Source organism: Alternaria viburni, assembly GCF_023758015.1.
Source record: "Alternaria viburni strain BMP 2772 chromosome Unknown scaffold_39, whole genome shotgun sequence".
Lineage (NCBI taxonomy): Eukaryota > Fungi > Ascomycota > Dothideomycetes > Pleosporales > Pleosporaceae > Alternaria > Alternaria viburni.
The window spans coordinates 133,272-159,630 of record NW_026055808.1 but is presented as its reverse complement, the minus strand read 5'-3'; the positions used below and the strand labels follow the sequence as shown (position 1 = coordinate 159,630).

Genomic DNA, 26,359 nt, shown 5'->3' with positions numbered 1-26,359 from the left:
AACATCTAGAAGCCATGTCTAAGGCGTTAATACCCATAGACTATTCAAAGTAAAATCAATACAAGCATCTTGGTGCTATACAATGTGGGCTCTTTACTAACCGTTGATGTCGACGTCGCACTCTGATACTGTTGTCTTTACGAATCTGGTGATTCGAGTCGCCTAGGCTTGCGTATCATGTTTTGCATCACAGTGTCCCTCCGCGGCATTGAGGCCCAATCCTTTGATCCTACGATCGTCGTTCTTGACACTCACGTCCGGTTCCCCGTAAGCGAATCGAATCGAACTCTTTCTACATGATGCGAACGCATGCTACATATGTGCATCGCATAGCGTACTCGATCGCGTGTTGATTAGATCGGGAAATTCGATTCCTGATTTTTGTCCTCACCCTCGATTCAACCCGTCGCATCGTTATCGCTCGTTACGAGAGATCTGAATACACAATACGCAGGGGATTTGTGTGGTCTCGACACGAGAATCATTTGGCGTGCGAGATGGGTTGTTTGTTAGACATTGAAGTTGATCAACATGACAGGCTGACGGTCTGTATTCGCTGCGTATCGGCATGTGGTGTCCTTATCTTCTCGAGAGGAAATGAGTGTAGAAAAGGAATGAGGGGAAGCTTGGGTGTGTGTCAACGATACTGCTAGCTCTCGGAAGACGATTAAGTTGCAAACATGAACTTCATAAAAACCGACTAGCCTTTAGAAATTTGAGATACATTGCGTGTATGTTAGTCGCGAGAGATCTTGTCAAATGTACATATTGCAAAGACATCGACAAAAATTCAAGGATAACGCTTTACATGTCGGGGTCCAAAAAAACTCTTTTCGTATTTTACTAATCAACCTTTGGTAAGAGCATCCGTGACTGGGCAAGAAATGTGTCGCCGAGAAAACATACTACACTTCTAGCTAATCGAGAACAGCTAACTCCTGACAAGCCAATTTTCATATCCACACGTCTCATCATACACACCTCGCTTACACTAACACCATAACTATCACATCATCCACGTTGTACTCTACTATCATCCACCCTCGCTCCCCCTCGCTCCATCTCGCCTCGACATTTAGCGACCGGGTAAACCCTCCATTCCCACGTTACACATGCTCCTTCGCTGCAGTATTCCTGCATATCCAGAAGCGCTGCACGTCAGTAGCGCAGACACGCTTAGTTGAAAGGAATCCGTTCCTTGCGGATATGTCCGTCCTGCATACTACAACACGAGGGAAAGGAACAGACTAGCCCAGACTAGCCGGTTCGGTGCATATGTCGCTGCAAGGCGTTTATGCGTATAGTGCTGGGTATTTGCTGCGTGGTAGTGCTGGGTGTTGTTGAGGTGGAGGTGGGCTGTGAGAGGTCGGGATGTGGAGATGATTTGGGGAGAGTGGAAAGGAGATGTATTGACGGGTGGAGGGGAGTGCGAGTATTGGGTATTGTTAGGACGGGTGGTAGGCGAGTAGAGAGTGTGGAGTGGAAGGTAGCGGGTGGGGGATAGCCGGTGAGAGACGGTGCTGTTGCGGTAGTTGCGACGACTTGTCGATTCGATCGCTGTGTGAAACTAACACTCGCATCCTATGGTGAGTACTGTACTCGCATGTTTGGCTCGTCGGCAACAGCGAACACATCCGCATCAGCCCTCGCATCCAAATCTAGACTTACGATCACCATACCAATCCTTCGAAACGAATCGCCCATTCCAACAATTACCATATGGAAGTCGCCGCTCCATTCGCTCTGATGTCCCTTATCGAAAGAGAACCGCATCTAGTCTATATCAAACAAAACTTATGCATTCGCGTAAGTAAACCGCAGCATTTTCTAAATGCAGCTAAGCGATCGCCCGCGGTATTCAGGCACGCGCCCAATCTTACTATCAGCATGGTTTGGCCATTCGCCTTACCCATACCCATACACGAAGGATCGACTATGAGGCGAAGCGGAAGCGCGTGACGAAGATATCCTGGGCGCAGGGCGGGATCTCATGCTAAACTGGTGAATGTGCATGAACGTAATGATAGCTATCATATCAGCATGTTGATATACTCTGCGTAGATGTGGAGACAAACGTGGCATGCAGGGGCCGAAAATGCTCGACGACGGCACGGGTCAAGAGCGGCATTGAGGAGAATCATGTGAGAGTCTTGGAGACGTGTTCGGACGCATGGAGCCTCAGTTGTGACAGGTGACACTTTTCCCCTTGACTGCGCCCGAGGTGTCAGCCCGGATTAAGGCTGTGGCGAGATGAGATCTGGGGCTGGTATGCGGGGGTGTAGATGGGGTCTCCAAGTATCCAGTGTCGCAAGAAAAGCATGACATGAACGCTGATGACGCTATCAGGGTAGTTGTGTTGTACAGCGCAGAGGTCAAGTCATCTGTCACAGTAAGCAAGAGCCCCGAGCGTGCTAAACGCAGGGCAGTAATATCGCCCTCTCGCCCCGAGCCTTCCCTCCCTCACCGTTGGCCATACAGCCGTCTGCCGTCTGATGTCAGCATCATGTTCCGCCCGAAGTTCGTGTTCCGAAACTCGTCGCGAGATATGGGACCGCGGAAATAGCTTCGCATGTGATGTGACGGCGGATCAACATAGCATAAAGTACAGCCAGATATAATACCCCGATACGAAGGAAGCGCGTAAGCACCGGTGAAAGCGCATGCAGAACCGAACCACGCGACGACGTCTGTCTGGGGTAACTGCGCCAGGCATGCGGACGCGGAGGCTACGGAACAGATCCGAAACGGAAGGTATCGACCGACGGGGTGTTCGCTGATGCCGAGAGTCCTGTATAACTACGCCTCGGCTGTCTGTCAGTGGAGGAGAGGTTCTGCCTATTCTTCCAGAATGTGGAATTAGACGTTGCGTTTGATTAAGGTTGGTGTGCTACAGCAGGTAGACTGCGTGATCGAAATCGCGCTTTTGGTGCGACATCCTGCCGGCCACGTATGGGGCTATACAGGAACCTGCAAAAGATGGGAGCTGAATTTCTCGCTTGCGTCTATTACCGACTTTGGGAGTGAGTGGTGGTGGCTGGAAATGACATAGGATGCTGGGGGCTTGATAGGCTGGATATTTGTGCTTTATCCATGAACCATGCGAACCGCAACCACGGGATGAAGAGCCATGTCGCTCGGGCTGTGGTAAACCATGGAGGTGTAAGGCTGCCGAAAGTCTTGGTAAGACTCGGGCCGTGTGATAAAGTACCTTGGTATACATGTGGTTGTGTGATGAGTTGTCGGGCGTAACGCGTGGGGTCTGCTGAGATGATACGGCAGTTGTGTTATTAGTCTTGAGTTCGTTAGCGATATCTTTGGGTGTTGCACAATCATAGTCTTGTGCGGGCTGGCATTGCGATCTTCGTAAGCTATGCGCGGCACTTGAATAACAAAGTCCAAATTCAGCTCCATTTTCTGGCGGTGAAGGGGTATACGAGCATCCTGCCACAGCATTACAGCACCCCTAGGTAGACTTGTACGACCATAGAGTGAGACCTTGGAATCAGGATTGGTATCTGGGGTCAGCGCCTCGGTCCCGACAGCACGGTAATACGCTCTCGCTGGCTGAGTGTAATGAATTCAATATGGGAGCGGGTACATCAGCGCAGGCTGACCACCACTCGAGTTGACACCGTAAGCGCGTTCGGGTAGGACGAGATAGATGAAGACGCGCAGATGACAGTCAGCACGCAGTGTTACCGAACCAGACTTGGAACTGGGAACCATAAGCCCGGGACGGGTGAAAGAGCCTCGCCAACCGCCTCTTTCTGCAACAGCCTGTAACTACCATGTTCGAGGCGTTATATTGGAAACTTTCAAGACGTTTTGTAAGCCGCTTTCAAAGAGAAGACCAGTCATACAGGCGTCTGGAAGGGTTGCCAGAGATGGCAAGGTGCCGAGTAATGGAACTGTAACCCGTCTTCAGTCCCACGAGGTCTCCAGACTTTGCTCACGGCTCGACCGATAAGCTAACCAAGGTAGGTGCCGGAAAGAGGGCCCATGCAAGGCGCAGCCTGAATGCAGAAGGTGGAACAAGATGGCCGTTAGCGAAGGAATCTGCCACAATCCTACGGGAAAACATCATCAAATCCACCCCTCTCCATTCGCCCGTTACAAAAAACATTGCTAAGATATCAGACATGCAGTTGCTTTTGCAAACTTTTACCCCCATCTTTGGGTTTCAGGTACGGTCTCATGAGCAATAAGCCGGCCCGTTTGTCGCTGCAGAATCCTGCGGGAGTAGGGCGTTCTACTCGGATAAGCGATGATAAGCTGCACACGTGGGAGCAGTATACACCACACGGCGTTCGCCAAGCAGGGGGCGTGTCCATGTGAACTCGATGCCGGCTGGGGTAATGAGCCTGGAAGACTGTAGTTGGCCTCTTGGGACCTTTGCTCCGAAGTGCGGGATACTAGGTCGACATTGCACCGAAGGCCAACAGATGAATGACTTTGCTTGTGACATTCGGCGGAAAGACCGGCGCCTTGATCCGCTTGATGTCGCGTTGCCATCGGTGACCGGCGAGACGTCCGGATGTCATTTGGTTGGTTATCAGTGCGGAGGTGGACGATGCGACGAGCTCGTGCGTGCACGCGTGGGATGCCTGCGCGTCGGGCCCCACCGCCAGGCACTGGGGAACGTGTCGCTGCTTTGGGCAGCCACAGCACCTCGTTCAGGCAATCGACGATACTGAATGCGCGCCAGAATGGAGACCCGACTCACTGGAAATGAGGAATAATTTCTCCCTTGCTATTTGTTGGGCGCAACGTCCGCTTCCGGGGAACGCACAGGACTACTGCGATTCGTGCAAAATCCCTCATGTCGATTCGTGCAAGACGGCGGAGACCAGCATCAAGTTCCCCCCGTACGCTAGAGATGTGATAGAAGCGCTGTAGCGACAGGAAAGGCAAATCTTCCTATTCTCTGCGATGGTGATGTTTCAGTGGCATTGCGCGGCATGGCACTGACCATCACAGCCTCGGTTAACTATCGCGACGAGCAGCACATGTGAGGGTGAGCACGTTGTTGCGCATGATTGGACAGTGAGCGCTGAGAACGGCCGGGCGCCGCCACTGAAGGGGAATCTGCGATGCGCGAGCCGGGAAAGCACCAGGAAGGTGAAGGAGCTGCGCGACCCAGAGCATGATTACAACGTGATACGGAAAGGTGAGTGTAATGCTATCACGACCAACCGATGTAACAGCCGGTGGTTGCAAGCCAGGCAATTGGTGCACCTTGGTAGCAGCCACGCGACGCCCGCGGGGAGCGGCTGGACGCCCCGGATCCGATACGGTTAGCTCGAACATGGTTTCCAGGCTGTCGGGCTCTTTGCATTCTCCAGTGTCCGGTAGAGTGGCACTGTCAAGCCGCCATCGTGGGTGCAGTATGTATTATCCTGTAGTTAGTGTGGGTTGTATGCGAGATCGATGTGTGCGGCTTGATAGCGCAGCTCATATTCGCGGTGCAGAAGAGTCGTTCGTAAAAGGAAAACACAAAATGTACCGAGATCGTTTGCCGTCGAGCATGTGACGAGTAATCATACAGCGATCGACTCTCCGGCACTTGTCATAACCACGGATGACAGGCTGCTGGCTACTCCCGACGCAGATACGAGCTCTCATCTCAGCTGGACGCTGACGAACTCGATCGCTTCGATTTTGTCCCGAAGAGAGGGCGACGGCAGTGAGTGACTAGAGTCGTCGAAGTTGGGCAGTGCGCAGCCTCGACAGAATGTCGTTTGTATTACGACGTGTGCGCATACCGATCACGTAGGTGCCACCGTCGCCATATGGCCGTGCATGCTCGTTGTAGAGCGAAAAGCAACGGCAGACCCGATACCACAATCGCTTGGCAAGCGTCACAGCTTGCTATGTCGTGATCTGGGGTACAGTCATCGTCCTGCTGATGATCAAAGCAACCCGATTTAGGTCATGATACAACATATACGCAGTCTCGGAACGATGAAAGGTGGTTACGACTAATGCGAACATGAAATACACCTTTGGCGTATCGTGCAGTCGTACCAGGTTTGATGGCGGTTCATTCCGTCGCGATAAGGCGATAGAGGTGGAGAGCTTGTGGAAGTTGACGGTTGTATGATGATCGTGAGAAAAAGCATACGACAACCACGACGGGGCCACGGTCCGGGGAACTAAAGTTCAGCTCCATGTCATGTCACGAGCGAACGACAGCCTTTGGGGTGAACATGGCCCCGTCTTTCCCCACGCTGACGTTTGTTCTTTGTACCAAAGAAATCGCTGTGCATAATGTGCGATCGATTGCATCGTGAGCCGGGTGGCTTTCAGGAGCGACGACCGGTTGGATAAGCAGAGCGACAGGCACTCGACAGTCTAGTGCCACGTAGAGGTAGCTGCCGGTGTACAACTCATGAAACAAGCATCACGCCGCATTCAGCGATAATGTGCGGTCGCACCTGATGCTTTTGCGGCTTTATGATTCGACAGGCGCCCCAGATGACCTCGAGAAATTGCCGTGTACTGGACTGACGTAGCATAACAGCCAAGTTGGAAGTTACTGGAGGACGAGTGGGCGCACAGTGCACCATGGCAGGGTACCTGTCGCTACCCCAAAGTCTGGAGCGGAATATCTGGGGTAGCTGGCATGTCTCAGAGGCGTCGAGGACAGCACTTTAACCAGGTGGCCACCGGGCTTGTACCTCGTGGCCTGGCACCCTTGCGAATAACCAACGCATCTAGGAACCTAGCGAACAATGGCTTGCCGATTCACAGTGGCAGGTCAGCGTTGGTGGTAGGCGGTAAAATTCGCAACCGCAGAGACAAAGGCGGAGTTGACCACACCGAAAGCAGCCCTGTCACCAGAGCGTGCGAAGGCTGCTCTTGACCGCCACGGAAGAATTGAGGATCCCGTGTTGCCGACCCCAGTGCGGGGGATTTGCGCAGACGATGCAGACGGTGCAAAGGACAGAGTGTCGGATGCGGACCTGAAAACAGGGCTGTCGCGACGTTCAAGAGTACCCGTCTCGTCGAGGGTGCCAAGTTGCCTGTGAGGCTGTCTAGTTGGTGTGGATGGGCATGAGGATTGACTCAGGGTCCAAGAGGCACAGCCAAGGGCGCAGCCATTTGGGCAAGGGAAGCACATGGGCTTCAAAGGCTAGACTCGTGCAGGGGGGAATGTCGGAAGAGGCGAGTTAGGGAAAAGAAGCGCCGCGCGGAAGTTTTCAGCTGCTTCCGCGAGCGCTAACGGGATGCGACAAGCAGCATCACATGGCGTGCATAGGTTTTCGAAACCGCTGAGTTAGCGGTATTGTATTACGGCGGCGTAACTTTCTCCCAAGGTTCGCCGGGCAGGTGACTTGTGGTGCAACGGGTCCGCCAGCGACAGCAGACAGTGCTACCAGTCAGCCAGGCAAGCCGACCATGGGCGCCGTAGGAGCAGAGGGTGCCGTGGTCAGCATGGCCCCGATGGGCTCGACGCAGCAGCGCGAGGGATGGGCATGAGTCTTGAGGGAGGCGGTAGAGACAGCGAGTCAGGCAGTGTTCTGGAAGTACCAGCGTGCACGGCCTGTGTTGTTCAGATCATGTGCCTTCCCACGCCCAGGCCGTCACCACGCGGGCGGCGACGCAGAGGTGGCATTCGCTGGCGCAGGTGGCGGCGGCCCTGGATGCGTTGTTTTGGAAGAGTGAATGCGGCCATGTCTCTGGGGGGGATGACGATGGGGACGAGGGCCACGAGCGTCGCAGAAACTGACTGAGAGGATCCATGGTAGACTCTGGACTCCGGGCAAAAGAGCGGTAGCCCGAGAAAGGCCGCAAGGGCATGGATCAAGGCTCTGATGGCAATCTGCCGGGGGAAGGAGCGCGTTGCAGGGGTCGCCTGTTAGTGTGGGTGCCCATCGCGCCTTCCATGTCGGCCCAGGTCGTAGGTCGCTGCCCCCCTGCACCTTCTTAGTGGACCTTGCACGCACACCAGTACTTGGGCTTATACATACAAGATCCACTCCCACTTGCATGCCCTCTCTACATACCTCGCCCATAGCATTACACGCCTGCTCCCATTCACCCACTACGCTCTCTTGGACCTCCCCACATATACATCCATTCACTCACCACCGTCTATCCATGTATCTGTCAGCGCTGTAGCATCGCCGGCAACTCCCTCTGCTCGGCAACTCCATTGACGCACCCGGAACCTCATCGTCACTGACGCAAGCGGAACCACCGTTAACGAACTCCCCCTCAACCCCAACACAACGCCTACGATGCCTCTCCGCGCCGAACGGCCCATAGTGCGTGTCGAGCACAGCTCCATGCGCACCATCGAAACCCGCAGCACCGAGAACCTGTTCGGCCTCTGGTCTGGTGAGTGACATGCATGCCGATAGACACATGATACATCGCCATGATAGCATGTGAAGCGCACAACAGCGACTAACTCACCCCTCAGTATTTGCACGATGCTCGCCTGCCATGGAAGACGGCAAACGCTACGAGAACATGGCCTGGCGGTTGTGGTCCCGCGAGACCTTCTGCTGCCAGCCAGACCCCGTGGCTGCTCCCCAGTGGACCTTCCAGCGCCAGTTGTCGGCTAGCGCCGCGGACATGCCCGCGCTGTCTACCAGCGTCGCCTCCGACGACTCCAATGTGGAAAGCGCCATCATCACCACTTCCCGCTCTGATCTCTCGGCCGACCGCCCCGACCTGCGCCGCCACGACTCTGCCACCAGCCAGGCCCGCGGCAAGCACATGACGCCCATCGGTCTCGAGAAGGTCGTCAACTCGATCCAAGAGAAGAAGTTCATTGAGCCGCTCTCACCTCTGCCCGCACAGCTTGCCCCGCCTGTACCCGAGCAGAAGCCCGCCCAACACAACACCTCGCCCCCCACCACCGCCCGCCCCATCCCCGAAGCCTCGACTTCCACTGTAGCCACCACGGTGAACAGCGACATCATGAGCCCCGCCGTCAGCTCCGAAGCGAGCACCTCCACCGACGTGAGCGAGCACAGCGTCGTTCGCGGCTTCGAGCCTGGCCACATCTCCACCTCGGTACGGTCCACCACCAACCTGAACCCCACCCCCATCCTCAAGAAGACCTCTAGCTTTGTCACTAAGCCGCTGCCTGCCAAGGCCGACTTGAGCAAGAAGAAGCAGCCCATGTTCACTCTCGGTGGCTCCTCGGAAGAGGAGAACGGCAGCTCCTTCGAGGCCTACTCTCTCCAGCGCAGCTCCCTCTCACAGCAGCTGCGCAACGCCGCTCCCATGCGCAAGACGACCTCTTTCAAGAACGAGGTCAGCACCCGCACCTTCCACGACGTCTCCGAGAGCAGCGAGGCGGCCATTGAGACCGACAGCGAGGACGACGTCGACGAGAGCGCCATCGAGGACGAGGACTCCGACGAAGACGAGTGGGAAGACGACGACAACGAGGAGAGCGGTCCCCCCAGCGTTGCTGAGCACCGTCCTCTGTTCTCGCGCGTCGACTCAAAGCCCAACCTCACCTCCCGCCGTTCCCTACTCACCACCGCGCTCCACCAAGGTGACCGCGCATCAGCACTACAGAACGAAGCATCGCGATCATCGCCTGCTATCCGACGCTCCCGCACCAACGCACCCAACGGTCCATCGACCGGCAACTCTCCCCACGAGGACAAGGGTCTGATGATGCGCGAGCCGGCTTCCCGCCCAAAGCCCATCATCATGACCACCTCCAACGTCCACCCACCCGCCATGTCCCCGAAGACGTGCAGGAGAAACATGCTTACATCAGAATTAACTGGCTCTCTTCGTCAGAACCTGCTGTGGGAGAGGCAGCAAAAGAATGCCACCACCAACGCAGTAGCAAAGCGCGCACAAAGCGCAGTCAACCTACCAGCCCTCCGCCGGGCCATGACCACCGGCGATGTCAAGGGCCTCAACACCAACGAGCAACAAGCTCAAATTAGATCTACTACTTTCCGGGACGACAACAAGCCCGACAGCTCCTACAACCAGTTCTTCGACGGCGGCGACGCCCAAGAGTACCACCGCTCCGGATGGTAGCACTTCATCATCATTTCTTCACATTTGCACTTCTAGCGGCATCTATGGTTTGGCATTGGACCAAGGCGTTTTGTTTCTTCACTTTAGCGCTCTGCAGGCGATGATGGGTTATGATCCTCCCAAAATCTTCTGATACCACCAGGGCATCGATTACGCCCAATGAGGCTACGAATTTCTTTCCTGCAGTTATCGGACAATGGGTGCTTCTTGGTCTGAAGACGGGTTACGGCTCACGCCTATTTGGTCTGTACTATCACCTGCACTGTACTTGTATCGGACTCTTTGCCCGACCCATTATACCCCGGCATGGGACGGCTCCACGGAGCTGTTGAACCACAGCAACACCTAGCTTGGAAATAGCAGGTGTTTGCCTAGATACCTAATGATAAAAAGCGGATTCTTCACTATCTCACACTCCTACATGATGCCTACAGTGACTGTGGCGGCAAGGCCATGCACTAGGCCGATGTACCTCGAAGCCTCATTGACTCTCTAGCTGTCACCTGTTCCGGGGTTCGAGGTCCCAACAAGACGCATGTTCGATTGTAAAGAGCCACTTGTTTGGCAGGTTCCTTTACCGCTCTTCTGAACCACTCCAAGCTAGCTGCCTAAGAAGCGCTTATGCACGCTTTGCTGTAGGCTTCATGCAGTGCCGGATCGCACCACCACCACACTGATTCCCCCCGTTACATCTGCCGCGCCTAGAGGGCACGCTGTCTGTGTCACGATGGCGATCAGCCTGGTCATTGTTTATTGATGATATGGCGAAACTTGGATCTGCAATAGCCGCGACATTGCTCGTCGCTCGTCACAGCCCAAAGTCAAATTGGACTGAGCCGCGCCGCCCTTGCTTCGGCCCGGCTTCCTGTTCACCGTCACGAACTCTGTGTGCCTGACATGTTGCTGCGCCGCTGCTCATCACAGGAGATCACCAAGGGCATGCGGTACTCGAGGGCGCTGCCCCGTGAGGGCCTACCCTTGCGCCATATAGGCCAGGGCGCAGGCAACGTGCATCGTGCGTGCATCGTGGCGAGCACACCCACCCTCCGTCGTGCGTCGTGGGATCGCGGGCGAGACTCGACGGCTGCAGACGCCGCTCAGCCTTATGACTCGAGCTGCGAACTCAACACCAACAGCTGCCCCCGCGCAACGCAATCTCGACGCTCGCGGTTTCAGCAGGGCAAGGCACGAGTCGGGCGGCGAGGCTTTTCGCAGACACTGACACTGACAATAGTGAGCGACGCCACTACGTCATGCTAGCTGAAAGTTACCGCACTTCCCCGCGCGCCGTTTTGCTCCTGCTCCAGGCGTCGTCGCCCTCGCCCCTCGCTGCTCAATATGCGTTGCATCAGCATCACTCAACCACCATGCAAGCCTTGCCAGATGACTCCGGGAAGCGGCCTCGCCAATCGTCCCTCGGTCGTCGCTCAGCAATCATCACCACCGGATTGCGCGGGCTCAATCAGCGCAGCGCAACGCGGCCCCGGTCGCTCCAGCAGCTTGCATTGTTGACGCTCACTATTACCACTGATTTCAAAGTCCTCTGATCATCCGGATGCTAAAAACAACATTCATCCCTGAAAACGGCGGAAGGCGACGCTCTATCAGGCACCCGCAGCGCTACCCCGCGACCAAGTCGGTCTGGAGGTCGATGCGTTGGCATGTTAGCGCCTGCGAGTGGTCATCTGAAGCCAGCCTTGACGAGTCAACTTGGAGATGCTTCAGCCTCATGTACGAGGAACTCCGCCACGCCAAAGGGCTCCCTGGCAATATCTGGCTCAACCGCTTACATCCCTCGTCCTGTGACTGTGATTATCGCTTCCGTTGGCGGCTTCGGTTCAGTATCACTCCAGGCCTCCTGTGTCCGCAGTCTCATTTGCTGCCCCCGTGGGGGTCCCGTCACATGAACACCTATCGTCACACTTTGGTGACGTCCCTTCTCGCCAATGCCGCTGCGTGCAGATCTGATGTCTGCGTCTGCCTACGCGTCGAACGGATCTCGGGATGCTGGTGTCACGTCAACCAAGGTAAAAGCTGAACAGGCCTGCGGCCTACATCAACATAAAAACCTACAAAATAGGTGACCTGGCGTCGATGTAGGCTCCAGACCTGTTCAGGTTTTTTCTGGTATGAGGTGGTGTCGTTGAGGCGAAGCAGAGACAATCAATTGCCGCTGTGCAGGACGCCATTCTCCGCTGATCAGGTCGGCGAGAGCGCCGTCAAAATGTCGTGCTTGAGGTCGTGGCCGCGGAAGTCTTTCCCATTGCCTGGATGTAGAGTCCCACACGCAGCGCCATCGTTCCGTCAATACTTCCCGCATTACACATACTTTAATCACAATACTCGGCTTACGCACCTAATGTACGAGAGGATTCGGTCATACCAATGGCTTATTGGCCTTGAATGCAGCCATTGGCACTGCCCATAGTCCAGCAGGGCACATGGGAGTAGCAACACCAGAACCAAGGCACTACGACTTCTCCACGCCAACCTAGGGAAAAACTGAACAGCCTGGAGCCTACGTTGCCGTTAGGCCACCTACTTTGCAAGGTTTTGGGTCAACGTAGTCTGCAGACCTGTTCAGTTCTTTTGTTGTATGAGGTGTCTCTGTCGTTGTAGTGACATTCTCTTTGCTTCCTGTCGATTCTCGTCACTAGTCTTCAGCCGTACCCCGACCCTCTGCCTACACATCAGCCTAGCGGTACACCATCATGCTTCATCCGGTGGTATTCTTTACATCAGGCACGCGGTGCAAACGGCACCCCACAATCTACTTTTTATCAGTTCAACCGTCATATCACTAACTCGAAATAGTAGGAGCAGACACAGGAACACTTGCGCTTTGACTGTTTACAGATGCATCACCTGTCTCCAACACGTTTGAACGCCAGCCATCCCCGCTCAAACCTCAAGTCTTGCCAGCGCATCGCCCAAGCGCGCTCATACCGTCTGTTGACCTTCACGATAGTTGGCTATTAGTCGGTAAGATCTTCGGCAGTGGCTCTGACTCCGGGACATTGCCCTAGCCTAGCGTCAATTACCCCAGGCTTCGCTGGCATGTTTCAGTCAACACCATCGCGATATGAAAGGGCCGTTTGACGACAATCAGGATATTTACATTCCCGAATGATCGCGATCTCTCGATCGTGTCTGCGATTAACGGGCGCATCAGGTTGATCACGATCAGTCTCATGATGCCAGGGCAGACCTGCAAAGATCGAGATCAGGCATGCACCATCTTTTTTCCGAAGTCTCGGTAGATGGACACCTGCTCCACTCCATAGAGACGCCACGGTAGTATGCAGCCCTAAATCACCCACATGTCCATCGCATTCACGGATGTACGTCATTGCTCACCAGCCTCTTTTGTCGCCCTGACTTCTCTAACGTTATGAATGGAAACGACAACAGCGATCTTGCGGTTTTCGCCGTGCTGATGCATGCTCTAGCCTCCAGCTATTGACACAGCAAGCCGAGGCATTTGCATGACTGCGCTATCGAAGCTCAACCAACTTGGGGTCCAAGAGGCGGGGGAGACATTGCGCTGGACAAGCGGAACAACCCCCGGCCACTCTTCGACAACACCGAGGCTTCTCAAGATACGAGCACATGGACACCGTGCTGCTCCTAGCACTGCCCGTGAAGATGGACGGTCCTCATGCCGCGCAGAGACCTGTTGCGACAAGCTTCGATGCACGCAGCCATGACGATGTCGAGAGTACCCCGGACATTTGCTAAAGAAGGTAAGTCGCGATGGCCAACCACCACGAAAAGCAAGATGATCATACGCAACGGTTATCACGAACCAAACAATAACACGGCGATCTTGAGACTTGAGGCAAGCATGATGCAAACCGTTTCTCAGGAACGGCACCCATTGAACCGGTGCTGTGCGTTAAATCTACGATTCGATCGAGCGGCGAGTGAAGACCATGGTACGCTACCGGTAGAACCAAACCTTGGAGACTATCCCCAGACCCCAGATTTACGTAGTATCGGATGGCGCTCCCGGAAACAGCATAACGCCGCCCAGTATTTGTTACATCCCAATTTCTTTTATCTGCTGTTTCATTACACGTCTCTGCAGGGCTCAAGTCTGCCAGAAGGTTCGGGAGTTCGTCGTGGTCAGCTGTCTCCTGATCTTGCAGCGGGCACGTCTTCCCCGCCGTCGTCGCAGGCATGCGCTTGCTGCTTCAGCTCTTCCCACGCGACGCATCCTTGCGTAGCGTGCGCCTCAGCAATAAGTTGCGTGCGGCACCGCTTTGCTCACCCATCAGCTTACAGACATTATCAAGAATCTGGTGACTCACTATGCTGCGGAGCAAGGACGAGCCTACTACCAGAAGTCAGCACACTATCGACAGAGGCCGCCTCGGGTATCTTCGGATACTCAGACGTTCGGCGCAATACAGCTCGGATGAAGCACTTTCCAGAACTCATTTTGCGCATCATGCCTTACTGCCTTACCTCATGATCTCCCTGGTCTGCAGACCCGGCCCCGCACGTGTCAAAACAACGAAGATGGACCGAAGTACCCTGAAAATCAGACAGTAATAGTCGGCGAGAACACCGCTCCATGGCGCGATTGTCCACCAATCCGCGTTGTTGCTATCTCGTGCCGATTATATCGCGGAACGTTGCTTAGCTTCCCCACGAACGCCGCTTACCCCGCAAGGACTCAAGTCGAGCGGTTAGCTAAACAGAACAGGCAATTCCCGCCCAAGCACTGATTCACGACTGACAAACAGAGTTTGGAGCGAAGGTTTTGAGATGTCAGGTGTGCTGTTGAAACTGTGGAACTGGTGGTTACACTTCCCCAGACTGGCAACCCCGGACGTCGCAGGTTGCTCAAATCCATACGTGTCAAGGGTACCACTCCACACGCCCCATACCTTCGACCCTCGACGCGAAGACCCTTTTCGCATCAGTTGCTTCCATGGTTGTTCGCTGCATCAGAGATGCTGTCATCAATGCGCCTCACTTGCCAGAAGCCGCGAGATCCTGGTCACGAACCTGTTACAATCTGGAGACAATGGGTCGCAACACATCATGGGGTAGAAAGCATATCCCTTTTCTGGGGTGAACCTGCTAGAGCTTCGTCATGGAGTTTAGGATCCATGACGTACACACCGGATCCAATGCAGGTACCAAGGCCCAAGACGTCGATCATCAAGTTACTGGATTGGGTAAACCGGGTCAAACCTCTCCCTAGGCAGGCTAAATGCAGAACACTGGTAAATTACAGCGCGAAAGATATGTCTTTGTCAGCCTCAGGGTTGTTCAGCTCCCCAACACAAGACATGTTGCGGCAGGATTGTTGGCTTGCTTCAACAGAGCTGCTCATACGTCACACAAGAAATCCAACAAGATCGCGCTGACGAAATAGCGATGGTAGTTTGCTGATTGGCATGGCTAGGCCTCACCACCAATATCGATGTTTCTCTCAACAAGACCTCTGGTGCCCGCAAGTGGTGTGGAGTCGCTATCGCCAGCGCCAACAGCCCCTCCGCTCCACCGGATCGATTGGCTGTCAGCGGATCTCAGCCCTTTTCGCCTTTTGCCATCGTCACACACAAGCGAAGATTTTCTAGAAGCCCCAGAGAATATTACATCGTTTACGCCTAGAGCTATTTGGCATCGCCGCGCAACAAGCTTTGTTATCCTTCCGGTGGCCATTAGAGACGAGTCTTCCGTATTCGGTACTCGCGAGGCTGGCGACGCGTTGACGCGCATGCGTGCAGGGTGTTGAATGTATCGATTGAGCTGATTCATGCGTCATTGTGCTCGCATTGGGGATGGAGTATGCACGAATCACACAATCGTATCCATTTCCTCATGAACAGCGTCACTCATGCGTAGCTGTCGACGCTGCAGCACATTCATGTCGGTAAATCCGACGGACGCTGACTTGCGAACGCATGCATGCATGAACCGAGTTTCACGTGCCAAACCTGCGCGGGCGCGCATGTGTGCGGTGCTTGCCGAGCTCCACCGACACGCAAGCAACGCAAGTTCACGAGCGCAGCCAGGGTTATTGTTTCAACGGAATCAAAATGGCAGGTACGTACCTGCATTGCTACCCAAAGCACTGTTACATCGGACGTGATATCTGCACGAGTCTGAATGAAGAGGAGTTTTTTCTTTTCTTTAGTTGGTTTTGCAAGTCACATTGTCATGATCCTTCCCCATCAAAGTAAAGCTCGCATGCAACATCTCGAATTCTACTCGCTCTACAAGGATCATTATCTCCACCTTGGGGGCGTAAATCCTCGCATAGTTCCCGTTGTCTTTTGCTGTCACATGTCTGGCTGTACTCCGCAGTTAAGGGTTGCAGATGCGCGGACGAGAACAATTCTCAATCTCACCCGTACATTTCCGATAAAAAGGTCCACTGTAAAGCGCACAACGAGTAGTTCCCGCGAGTCCAGAACTTCTCGGTTATTTCTGTACATGTGGATATGGCATGGAGTTGAAATGCCATGTTCCATGTCCGCAGCTGACAGCGTCTGCGACCCACAACGGTGAATGCTCGGCTCGAGCCTCTCGAGTATCTGAGCCACAGCCATTTTTCACCGCCACGCAAGCGGTGGTTTGAGGGGCAACGTTACACCGGTATCAACTTACTCGCAACGAGTCTAGTTTATCTTTCGTTCGTTTAGACTGCGATGGATGCTAGTGGGCTACTCCTTCCGGCATGGTAAGACAACGATAGTCTATCCTCGGAGGCTCGGCTCGGTTTCTCCAGTCCCAAGCGAAGTAACCCATAGCCCTACAAACCACCGATGCCAGCTAACCTCCGATGCGATGCCTCCGGCTTACGCCTGCTCTACGCTTAGACAACGTGTTCGGCGTATCGAAAAACAACGGCAACTACCCAAGTCTCCCAGCCTATCCCAATCCTCCCGAGAATAATCGCGCGGTGAATCGCATGTGGCATGTACTCTCACGCCCTTCTAGACTCTGCATTAGCGCCGCTTCGAGAAGAAGCATCACCCTCGCATAACGCAGACTGCATACAACTGCAACCACCAACACGACCTCCGCGCCGCTAGTTTTCACCGGCCGCGTATATCGAAGCTTGTAACCTAACCCCATCGCGAACCACCGTTGCCATCGCTGTCTCACTTCGACTCCGAAGCAAAGACTTTGCTGTATCCACAGTCCAGCCACTTCGGAGTCTTGTGCGAGGGCACGCTATCGAACGATAGCTGGTGTATGAACTCTGTCCGTGCCGACTCCGAACGAATGATAGGTGAGACGATGGGATTTGACACTACTGGATATTGGATATGGAGGCGGCTGTAATCGGGGGTCGGAGGAGGGTGTTGAGGCTCTGCGGGTACGTGCATGACCGCCGATGTGGGTCCTGTCGGTGTCGCGAATTGAGCATTCGAGTGTTCGCTTGGGTGTAGTGCTGACCTGCTGTGAACTGTTGAGGTATTGTATTTTTGACAGTGACCATGTGCCTTTTTGTTACACGCAGGGGTAAAGACAGCGATAGCGAAGGTGGCATGTGTTGTGATGGATTGTGTATCTGTGCCTGAGGCTAGGTGTGGAGGGTGTGTAAGTGGGGGGTAGGTATTACTACCTCTGCTTCCCATTCGCGCATCTTGCTCATTCGTAGCATTGCCATGTATACATGCCATGTATTCGCATATGAACATAATGGTCGCTCTCCGCTGGCATACCTTCCTTGAGTGTAGCCGTATATCCGCCGAAGAGGAAAAAAACTTCAAACTACCTTTACCACGCCCAATTTGAACACCTCACACCAGATGCTACAAGCTTCTCAAGCCCGCAGTGCCCCAATCCAGCCTCTACAACAGTCAATCATTACACGTTAATTCTGCCGAAGCCAATATATCAGCCCGGCTAGCTCAATCGGTAGAGCGTGAGACTCTTAGCTTTCACGTCCTAACTAGACTCGATTGGTTCATCTCAAGGTTGTGGGTTCGACCCCCACGTCGGGCTTGCAACAATTCCCAACGTTGACACAGCGTTGGAGTTGTTTCTTTTTTGAGGTCGTTGGTGATGGTGTTGTATTTTTGGACTTTTTGAAATCTAGTGGATGCCAAGAAGGCGAAGCGAGAGTAGGATGGCATCAAGCGGCGAGAACGTGAAGAAACACTAGAGCATGTTTGAATGTAGTATGAAAGCAGTGGGAAGAAGGAAGCGGGTCGATATAGTGGCCGCTGAGTCTGGTGCGTAATGTGGCATGCATGGCAATGTCTACTCCGTGCGCCCACTACGAGCATTAACAAGTATAGGAAGACCACTTGATACTGCGCGCTTTCATGACTTTGCTCTTGCGGTGTGGTATTTGGAGAATACCAAGAGAACAACTTTCGCATCACGAGATAGGGCGTTGAAGTGGTGATGCTTGCCAGAATCGACAATATCCACAAGATCGTGTCGCGTTATGTCGTGTCCTCTTGTATTAGGATTCGCTAAAGGTTTTACACTGTGTTCGTACGTGATTCAAGTTCTCTGCGCATATTATCTTCTTACTTCCAGCTTAAGAACCTTCACTGCGTTGGAACGCATGTAGCAAACACAATCCCCTTGGAACTTTTCGCGAGACCATGTGTGAGCCGCCTACTTCGTCTTCTGATCGCACGACACGAAGTGGGCGATATCTTGTAGCAATCTAAGCACACGCGAGGTAACATTTAGCGAACAAATTCAGTTTAAGTTGGGGGTTTTTAGTAAGCACTCACGACAGAACAGCGTTGTGTAGAAGAATGGACGTTCTTCTACTCTATCTACTATCTACACCCATACCACAACTCTAACCCTCCAACCATATCAAAACCCCCTCCACCCACCCCATCCACAAACCACACCATGTCACAAACCCTCCCACCCTCCCCATATTCCCTCAAGTACATGTCATCACGACTGGCTACCGTTCCCAAGTCGGTGGGACAGATCAGCCAAGATGCGTGAATCCATGTCTTGTCAATCATGCCAACCTTGCTCATTTCTCCGAGTGTGCGAAAGAATGAGCTGGATGGTCATGAAAGCTTCTCCCCCTCCCTCCCACCCTCAGCAATGGATCAACAATCCCCTGCGAGAAGACGCCTTCTCGCAGCTTCTCGCGACTGACGTAGCCGTCAGTAGCCCAAACAGATGAAACGCCGACGCTCCCAAGTGTGTGGAATTGTCAGCCAAGGGATCCGTAGATTCTTGTCTCAGTCAAACCACGCAAACCGGCGTAGCACTGCCGTAGCAGCTTTTGCGTACGCCCCGAGTGTGCGATAGTATGAGCTGAGAGATTCAAAACAGCTTCTCCGTGGATAAGCGACACCCATAAGGATGTGTAGGTATGGGTTCCGATGAAAGTGTGTCCATTGAACCCCGTAAGGTCGCAAAGCTTGTCCCTAAGGCCAAGCGACCGCCGTAGCGGTATGACCTTGAACCACATGACTCTCTCACGTCAGCGCGAGAAAGCGAGGAGTAAAACCGCAATTGGGTCGTCTATGCGAACAAGAGCGACGATTGCAGTTTTGAGTTCAAGGTAAGGAAAAGAAACCAGGTGGGAGGGAGGGGGCAGGCGAGATTATATAGCCAGTGTGGGCGCGCGGCGGGGGATTGATCCGGCGCCGGGGCTGAGTAATGGGTGGCGATGACGCGCGTTGGAAAAGTCTGGAAGGGTGTGGGCGTTCTGTTTGCGGAAGGAGCGTGAATTTGCGGTCACTGGCGTGGTGGTGAAGGTGAGTGACCGGGCAACGCGGGGACGCGCCGACGACGACGCGCGCAGGGAAAGATCAAGTGAAGGGGATCTTCAGGTTCGTTCGACTTCAGCCAGGAGACGACAATAACATAATACAGTACAAGGGAATAACACTTGGTAGATGTAGCCGTCCGGCTGCCCTTTTGGGTGTTATGTACTTTGTCTAATCAGGCCTGATAGCCTCCAGCTTATCCTCCCATATTCGAGAAGTAAGCTCATCCCTTCGCATTTCGAGCGGCCCCATACTGGAGAACACTACCGATACCCTACACTCCCTATCTATTAGATCTTGAATCTTTGGAAACATCTCCTTCAGATCCGTTAATACAAATCGCCTATAGTTGTCGTGATACGTGGGGAGTGACGAAAAGGCTGCGTCAAAGTCAAACGTGACACGCGTCAGCTTAGGCAGATCTTTGAGATTATCGAGATCGCCGGTCTTGATGTTATATGCCTTCTCTTCTCCCTTGTATATAGAGAGGACGCTCTCCGTTGTTGTAATCCTGATGATTTTGATCTTGCGCACCCATTCTCGCGGTAGTACACCGTAGCCGAAGCGCGGATTGTTGAGGAAGTCAGGGACGAGACGACATTCGACGAAGGAGAACATTGTATTGCGGTACCAGGCCTCGATAAGCTCGGAGTAGAAGAGCTTGCCGGAGTAGTCTTGATCCCAGAGGTGCTCGTAGGCAATGTTGGTGCGATTCGTGAATCCTGCGGGGAGCATGGGCTTGACACCGATTTCGGAACAAAAGAGGAAAGATTTCAGTACCTCCTTATCAATCCTCACGATCGACTCCCCAATGATGTATTGGTATATCATGTCGCGAAGCTCGCGGGGTAATTTGTTGCAGACCATAGTGCAGATAGGGAGACACTGCGCCGCTGCATAGCGCTGCATACGGCGATCGATCTCACTAGCAATATTCCGGGCTTCTTCCTGGAGTCTGAACATCCGTTGGTATCGACCGGTTTCGTGAGAAGGCTCCTTGACTGGAAAACTGTTGCGTAGACAGAAGATGTGATTCTCGGCATTCAATTCTCCGACTCGCGCGTCTATAATTCGCTTGAGGACTTTGAGCTTCTTCAACGCGCTGTTGGAGGTCAGTCGTTGTTCTTTCCCACCCCAAATGGCGCGTACGTCTGAAGATACTCCCGGTCTTCGTCGACAGTGGCGGATACAGTATTCTCCCCAGCGACACTTGGTTTTTCATGCTTTGATGTAGCCGCCTGCTCGAATTTTCTGTCAGATTTCGTCAGTTGCCGCTAGTGAAATTTGTATGATGAGCCTTACACCTTCCCAGCAGGGAGTCGCGCATCGCTAGGAATATGAGTTGGCTCCGCTTCTGGAAGGATACTGTCGAGGCTCGTTGACATAGTGCTATACTGTGAAGTTGAGTGCAGAATTGACGAAATGATAACAAGTGCGGGTGGTGAGGAAATAAAGCACTTGTACCACTTTAAAGTGTAAGCTATACTATGTAGGTAGGTACGATCCAGGCAACAAGTAAACAATGAAAAGCCAAAGCCGTAAGCTACACCATGCGCTACTCAAGTACGAATCCGCGCGTCGCCTCCTCGACCTTATCAGTCCAATCTTGTACAGTAATCTCCTCGTGTACTACCGCAAACTTAACGTTGCACCTGCCCAACCTGGAACGGACTATGAACTTGAATCCCACGTGTGGCTGTGTCAAATTCTCCAATATGGGAAACATGCATGCCGCATTTCTCATATAATCCTCCACTGAATCACCCGCTTGCACACGCTCTTGAAGATTCTCCAGGATGATCGTCATGGTAGCGGATCGATCTACATTTAGTGCGAGCAACTGCACTTTTCGCGCCATTTCCGCCTGCTCAGCAGTGTCTCCAGTAATCCGTACGTTCATCTCGAATTTTTTGATGTATTCGAGCGGTCTCAGGTTGGAGCCCCAACGAAACTTTTCGAGAGACCTATCGATGAGGGCGGGATTCTTGACAAGGAAGGTACTGGACTCGTACCACGCTTTGACTAGCTCGAGCCTTGTTGGATCGTCGGTGGTGAAGTAGTCGGGCTTCAGTAGGCAGTCGTAAGGCCAACGCGTTCTTTTATTCCGTTCCGTTGTGGAAAGAACGATGGTGGGGTTCTCTGGATCCTTCTTATAAGTGTCCAGCTGGACGCGTTGATCCTGCCAGATGAACCCATTGATCATCTTACGAAGCTCTGTCGGTAGGCGTTCTACATCCCCAAACAATGCACGGCAAGGTTTCGCCTCATGACTCGAGATAAGACGGGTGACCTCGGGTTGCGTTCGGTCAATTTCATCCTGAGCCATGTCTTGAGCTGCGTTAAAGGCACGCTCGCGTTCATATGATGAACGCATAGTCATGCTTTGGTTACAACCCAGATCAAAAAGAGCGTTGACGACCGAGTAACAGCCGCGCAGTCGATTCGATGCGCTACCTGATGTCAATAACTGCCTCTCAGATAACGCAATGATGTTACATACTGATAAAGGTTCTCATCGTATTCTTCCTGAGCCTCGTCGACGTACACGGGAATGTTGCCCAAAATCGATGAACCTGTCTGGGGTCTTTTTCCCAGTTAGCTACTAAGGTCTGGAGGACTGTCCTTGCTACCCACTGTTGTGCCATCTTGAGCCACCCAGTATATTCAATGTTTGAAAAGTGTTGCCTAATGACGGACGTCTGAAGTTAGTGAATGTCTCACGACAGTTCATACACGGATAATACTTGCTGATATCCGAACCGGCAATGGCTGCAGATCTGATGGCTGATAGACAAGAGTATTGGCGGAAAGTGCGAGCTTAAGTAGTAAGAATGAGGCAGTCAAGTTCGTTCGCATAGTCGAGTTGGGGTTCCGGTATTACCATCCACGGCGTCATCTTGTACCCTCGCTCTGATCTCATCACCTGCATCCCATGGTACTGCAACGTCCGAGGGCGGGGAGCCAACTACACCTCCCGAATTACATACGACTCATACTTACGTGGTTAATGTAGGTAATAGTGGTGGACAACCACAAGGACGTATCGCGAAAAACGCTATCTTCGTGTGGAAATTGAGCAAAAGCATCGCCATGCCATTGAAAGAAGAGGTATTAAGCACAGCTACATCTATTGGACAACGCGTCGACTTCCCTCGGTAGATTGAGAAATGTGATACTGTGAGCGGGCTTCTTAGAGCTAGCGCGATCGCATTGGCATCGCTTCTTATAATGTTCCTAACACTGGAGCAATTTCGGAAGAGCAAGTCAATGAACCGGGAGCTGGAAAGGCACCACTTTTGAACCATTGTATCGCAATCAGCAGTCCTGTTGGTGTTAGCTAATCGTCAAAGAGCAGCCTGTTCAGCTATCTCCACCACCTAGGTACTCTTACCGAACAAACATGCGATGACGAAGATCGAGGTTTCATTACCATACCAGACACGCTTAAAGTATCCCGGGGGCCTGGCCATAGTATCCACTAAGCGTAGGAGTTCTCTTCCGTTGTCGAACTGGCAGTACTGGACCAATTTCCGCAGCGGGACGCGTCGCTTTCCGCTATTGATGATCTTCGCCAAAGATGGGGCATCTTTCCAGTCCACATACTCATTTTGTAAAACAGCAGTCGGAATCATATCCGAAGTCATCCATATTTTTACACGTTCTCCTGTGGTACCTTCGCAACCTTCTTCCAAAGCATACTCGAGAAGAAGGTTTGGAATGGTTTTGCTCGGAGAACGTCGCATGATCATCTCGAGAGCTTTGCCAATCAGGGCTTTCCGATCTTTGTAATCCTGTAAAGCAGAATCTTTCGATCGACATTGAAGCTGTATTAGTTGAGAAACCAGTCGATACGTCGATAGCGTGTAGCCGTCTTCCAGTAACAGCGACACGCAGTCGAGGAGATGCACTGGATCCGGTAATGACGCTTCTATGCTGGAAAATAGACACGTCAAAATGATCTGTCCGTCGTGATAGCTGCGTGGAAATCTTGGGGCGCGGCGGAGCTTCCATGCGACGTACTCAACATTGCCCAGACCGGCGTATAGATATATTGGTAAGACCAATGGGCAATACAGTCGGCTTGAGAATTCCCCAGTGTTTCCACGGAACGCAACTGTAAGTGGACCGTCTTTGGGATTCCACAACAGCCCAGTAATCTCGGCATCTCTCGTTTCACTGACGGACAAAGGCTGCCCGATCTTGTGATAGATAACCATTTCCAGTTGCTCCAGGAAATGGTATGGCGCCTTGTCCAGGCTGCTGCGCGTACGTACACAGGAAAGGGCGCGAATGAGCGTCGACCATTGCGCTGGGTCGAACTGTTTATCTGCATATCTCAGAGTCGCTAAAAGTAGCTGAGAGATAGCGTCGACGGTGTCGAAGTCAGCCATAGTACCCGATATGCCAGCCTGAGCTTCCGGCGAGTCTAGAAACTGCAGTACACTTTGGTGAGTGAATGTGATGCACGAGTCGAGGGCTCCGTTTCCCTGCCGCACGTTCGTAATGCTGACTAAATGCCCACATTCGTCTTCTACCAACTTTCGCGTTTTGCTGTTCCAGTCGTCCATCCAAGTCTCTTGCTCGCCCGGGCCGATCTTTTGTGCATCGGGTATCGTAGTCCCCTGTCCAATCCCGGTTTTTGGGTCGCGCGAATACAGTTCGAGGAAGGAGCAAGAGAACAGTGGTAGCATCGCGCCTTCCTTGGCAAGGAGAGCTATCATAGCGTAGATCTGACGCCCTTTCCGGCTCTTCGTCGAAAACCAATGACGGTATGCATATGGCGTCGAAAGCAGCGTTTGATCAAGCTGTCGGTCTGGATCTAGAGTATCACCCTCATCATAGGAGCGTTGGAGGGTCTGGATCGCGAGTTGCGCCCACAAGAACACACCCTCAGCCCTAGAAGCAATTGCCTTCACGCAGCGTTCCCGAATTACTTCATCTTCAACAAAGAACCGAAATTTGTCTCTGGCGAATCGAGATATGTCCTCACGGTTCATATCTTCAACACGTATCCAGTGGTCGCCTGATGTGGTGCCATCGAAGACTGCATACTCTCGACTAGACACACAGAACTTCACATTGCCATTGGAAGCAATTCCCCAGTCCTGGAGCATACACACCAGATTGTAGTGATCTTTGGGGTGGGTCTCTTGCAACTCATCCAGAGCATCAACGAAGATGCAGAAACGGTGCCTTTCGTAGATTTGGTGAAGATCTAGAAGAACACCAAAAGCATCATGAACCTGACTCACGGTGAATTCGAATTTGAGATTTTTCGGCGCAGTCTCGGAGTTGATGGCCAACCACTCGTCGGGGAAGATGACAGGAACAAGCTCAGGGCACGCTTCCAATATGTCGTGTAAGAGGCTTCGCTTCATGCCGTGGATGGAGTAAGTGCTTGAGGCTCCTTGACTCCAGAAGAAAAACCGGGCGCGGACCAGCTTCGAAGATCCTGAACATATTTCAGTGTGAGTCCAGTCAAGAGTTATATATAGCGCTCACCCGCCCAAGACACCAGTCTTTCTTGTGTGCGTCGATCATTGTATAGAAACTTCATCATCGTTGACTTTCCAGAAGCTGGTTTGCCACATATGTGGAAGATACCCGAGCCGGAAGAAAGCCACTGGAGAAACGTTTCTCGCGCTCTCGTGGTGAGCTCAGCGCTTGAAGTCGCTCTTCCACTTAGCAACCATTGGAAAGTTTCGGAGTTTGCTGGCATTATGGCTTCTTCGCGATATCGCATGAGCTCAAAGGAGAGACCTCGACGAATTTGATGTTGTGCCTCTGTTGTTACTTCATCTTGCGAGGTTCCTAGTAACGATCGAATTTGTTGCTGTGCATCTTTGCTGAACGAGGTGACTGTGACGCCTCTCTGAAGTTTCGACGTCTGCTCCTCGACCTTTTGGAGTATTGAATTGTTTGAATCAGCAGTAAGGGAGAGATCCGTCAACTGTTGCTGTATTTTGGCGCTTCCTCAATCAGTAAACGATCAAAGAACAGCTCGTGGTCCATACCTATTCAGACTAGACAAGAATAGATTCAGCTGTCCCTTACAACGTTCAAGTCTCTGGTTCAGCTGCTCCAGCTCACTACGGTAGTAATGACTTTTGATTATAGACTGGATAAGAAATCTTTTAGATTTGCCTTTGCGGCATGCGACAGACTGAGTGATGACCAGGATTTTTTACTAGATCTCGCCGCACTCGTTAGCAAGACCGCATAACGCTTGCTCATTATCTGTCTTTGGATTGATTGTATTGGACACAATTCGTACGCTGAAATCGCGCATCGTCTCGGTAACTGTCTCTAGACTTTCCGTCTCCTTCGTCATGCCGCGTGCAGATTGTCGTATCTCATCAATAGACTTAATGGCACGAACACTGAGATCGACGAATTGTACGATGTTGGCGACCAGACCTATGACGGCAAGTGTTTCCATCGTTGCTGTACTGGTTCAAATCATGAGCCGCGAAATGTGATGGTGTCGAATAAGATTTTGCGCTTTAGATAGCGGCGCCGAGCATGGAGAAACTGAGTAGAGTCACATCGGTTGCAATTCAGAAGTTGTGCCATCTGGCCCCTCATTGTACCACCCACAGCGGGGCTGTGCATCATCT

General features: G+C 52.8%; 3 protein-coding genes and 1 non-coding gene across 4 annotated transcripts; 2 read left to right on the top strand and 2 right to left on the bottom strand.

Moving 5' to 3' along the window:
- Positions 1 to 8,240: 8,240 nt before the first annotated feature.
- J4E79_011275 (uncharacterized protein) lies at positions 8,241 to 10,017 on the top strand (the record flags this gene model as incomplete). Its single annotated transcript, XM_049360105.1, has 2 exons — positions 8,241 to 8,340; positions 8,426 to 10,017. 2 exons carry the CDS (start codon positions 8,241 to 8,243, stop codon positions 10,015 to 10,017), a joined length of 1,692 nt encoding a protein of 563 aa, XP_049205463.1.
- Positions 10,018 to 17,883: 7,866 nt separating this feature from the next.
- Positions 17,884 to 17,988, top strand: J4E79_011274. Its single transcript has one exon. It is a non-coding gene; the product is annotated as a tRNA-Lys (tRNA).
- Positions 17,989 to 19,913: 1,925 nt separating this feature from the next.
- J4E79_011273 (uncharacterized protein) lies at positions 19,914 to 22,068 on the bottom strand (the record flags this gene model as incomplete). The annotated part of the gene is made up of 3 exons (XM_049360104.1): positions 19,914 to 20,844; positions 20,892 to 20,980; positions 21,310 to 22,068. The coding sequence occupies 3 exons, from the start codon at positions 22,066 to 22,068 to the stop codon at positions 19,914 to 19,916; spliced, it is 1,779 nt and encodes a 592-aa protein (XP_049205462.1).
- Positions 22,069 to 23,119: 1,051 nt separating this feature from the next.
- Positions 23,120 to 26,181, bottom strand: J4E79_011272 (uncharacterized protein; the record flags this gene model as incomplete). Its single annotated transcript, XM_049360103.1, has 3 exons — positions 23,120 to 25,194; positions 25,245 to 25,692; positions 26,017 to 26,181. The coding sequence occupies 3 exons, from the start codon at positions 26,179 to 26,181 to the stop codon at positions 23,120 to 23,122; spliced, it is 2,688 nt and encodes an 895-aa protein (XP_049205461.1).
- Between the last annotated feature and the right edge of the window lie 178 nt (positions 26,182 to 26,359).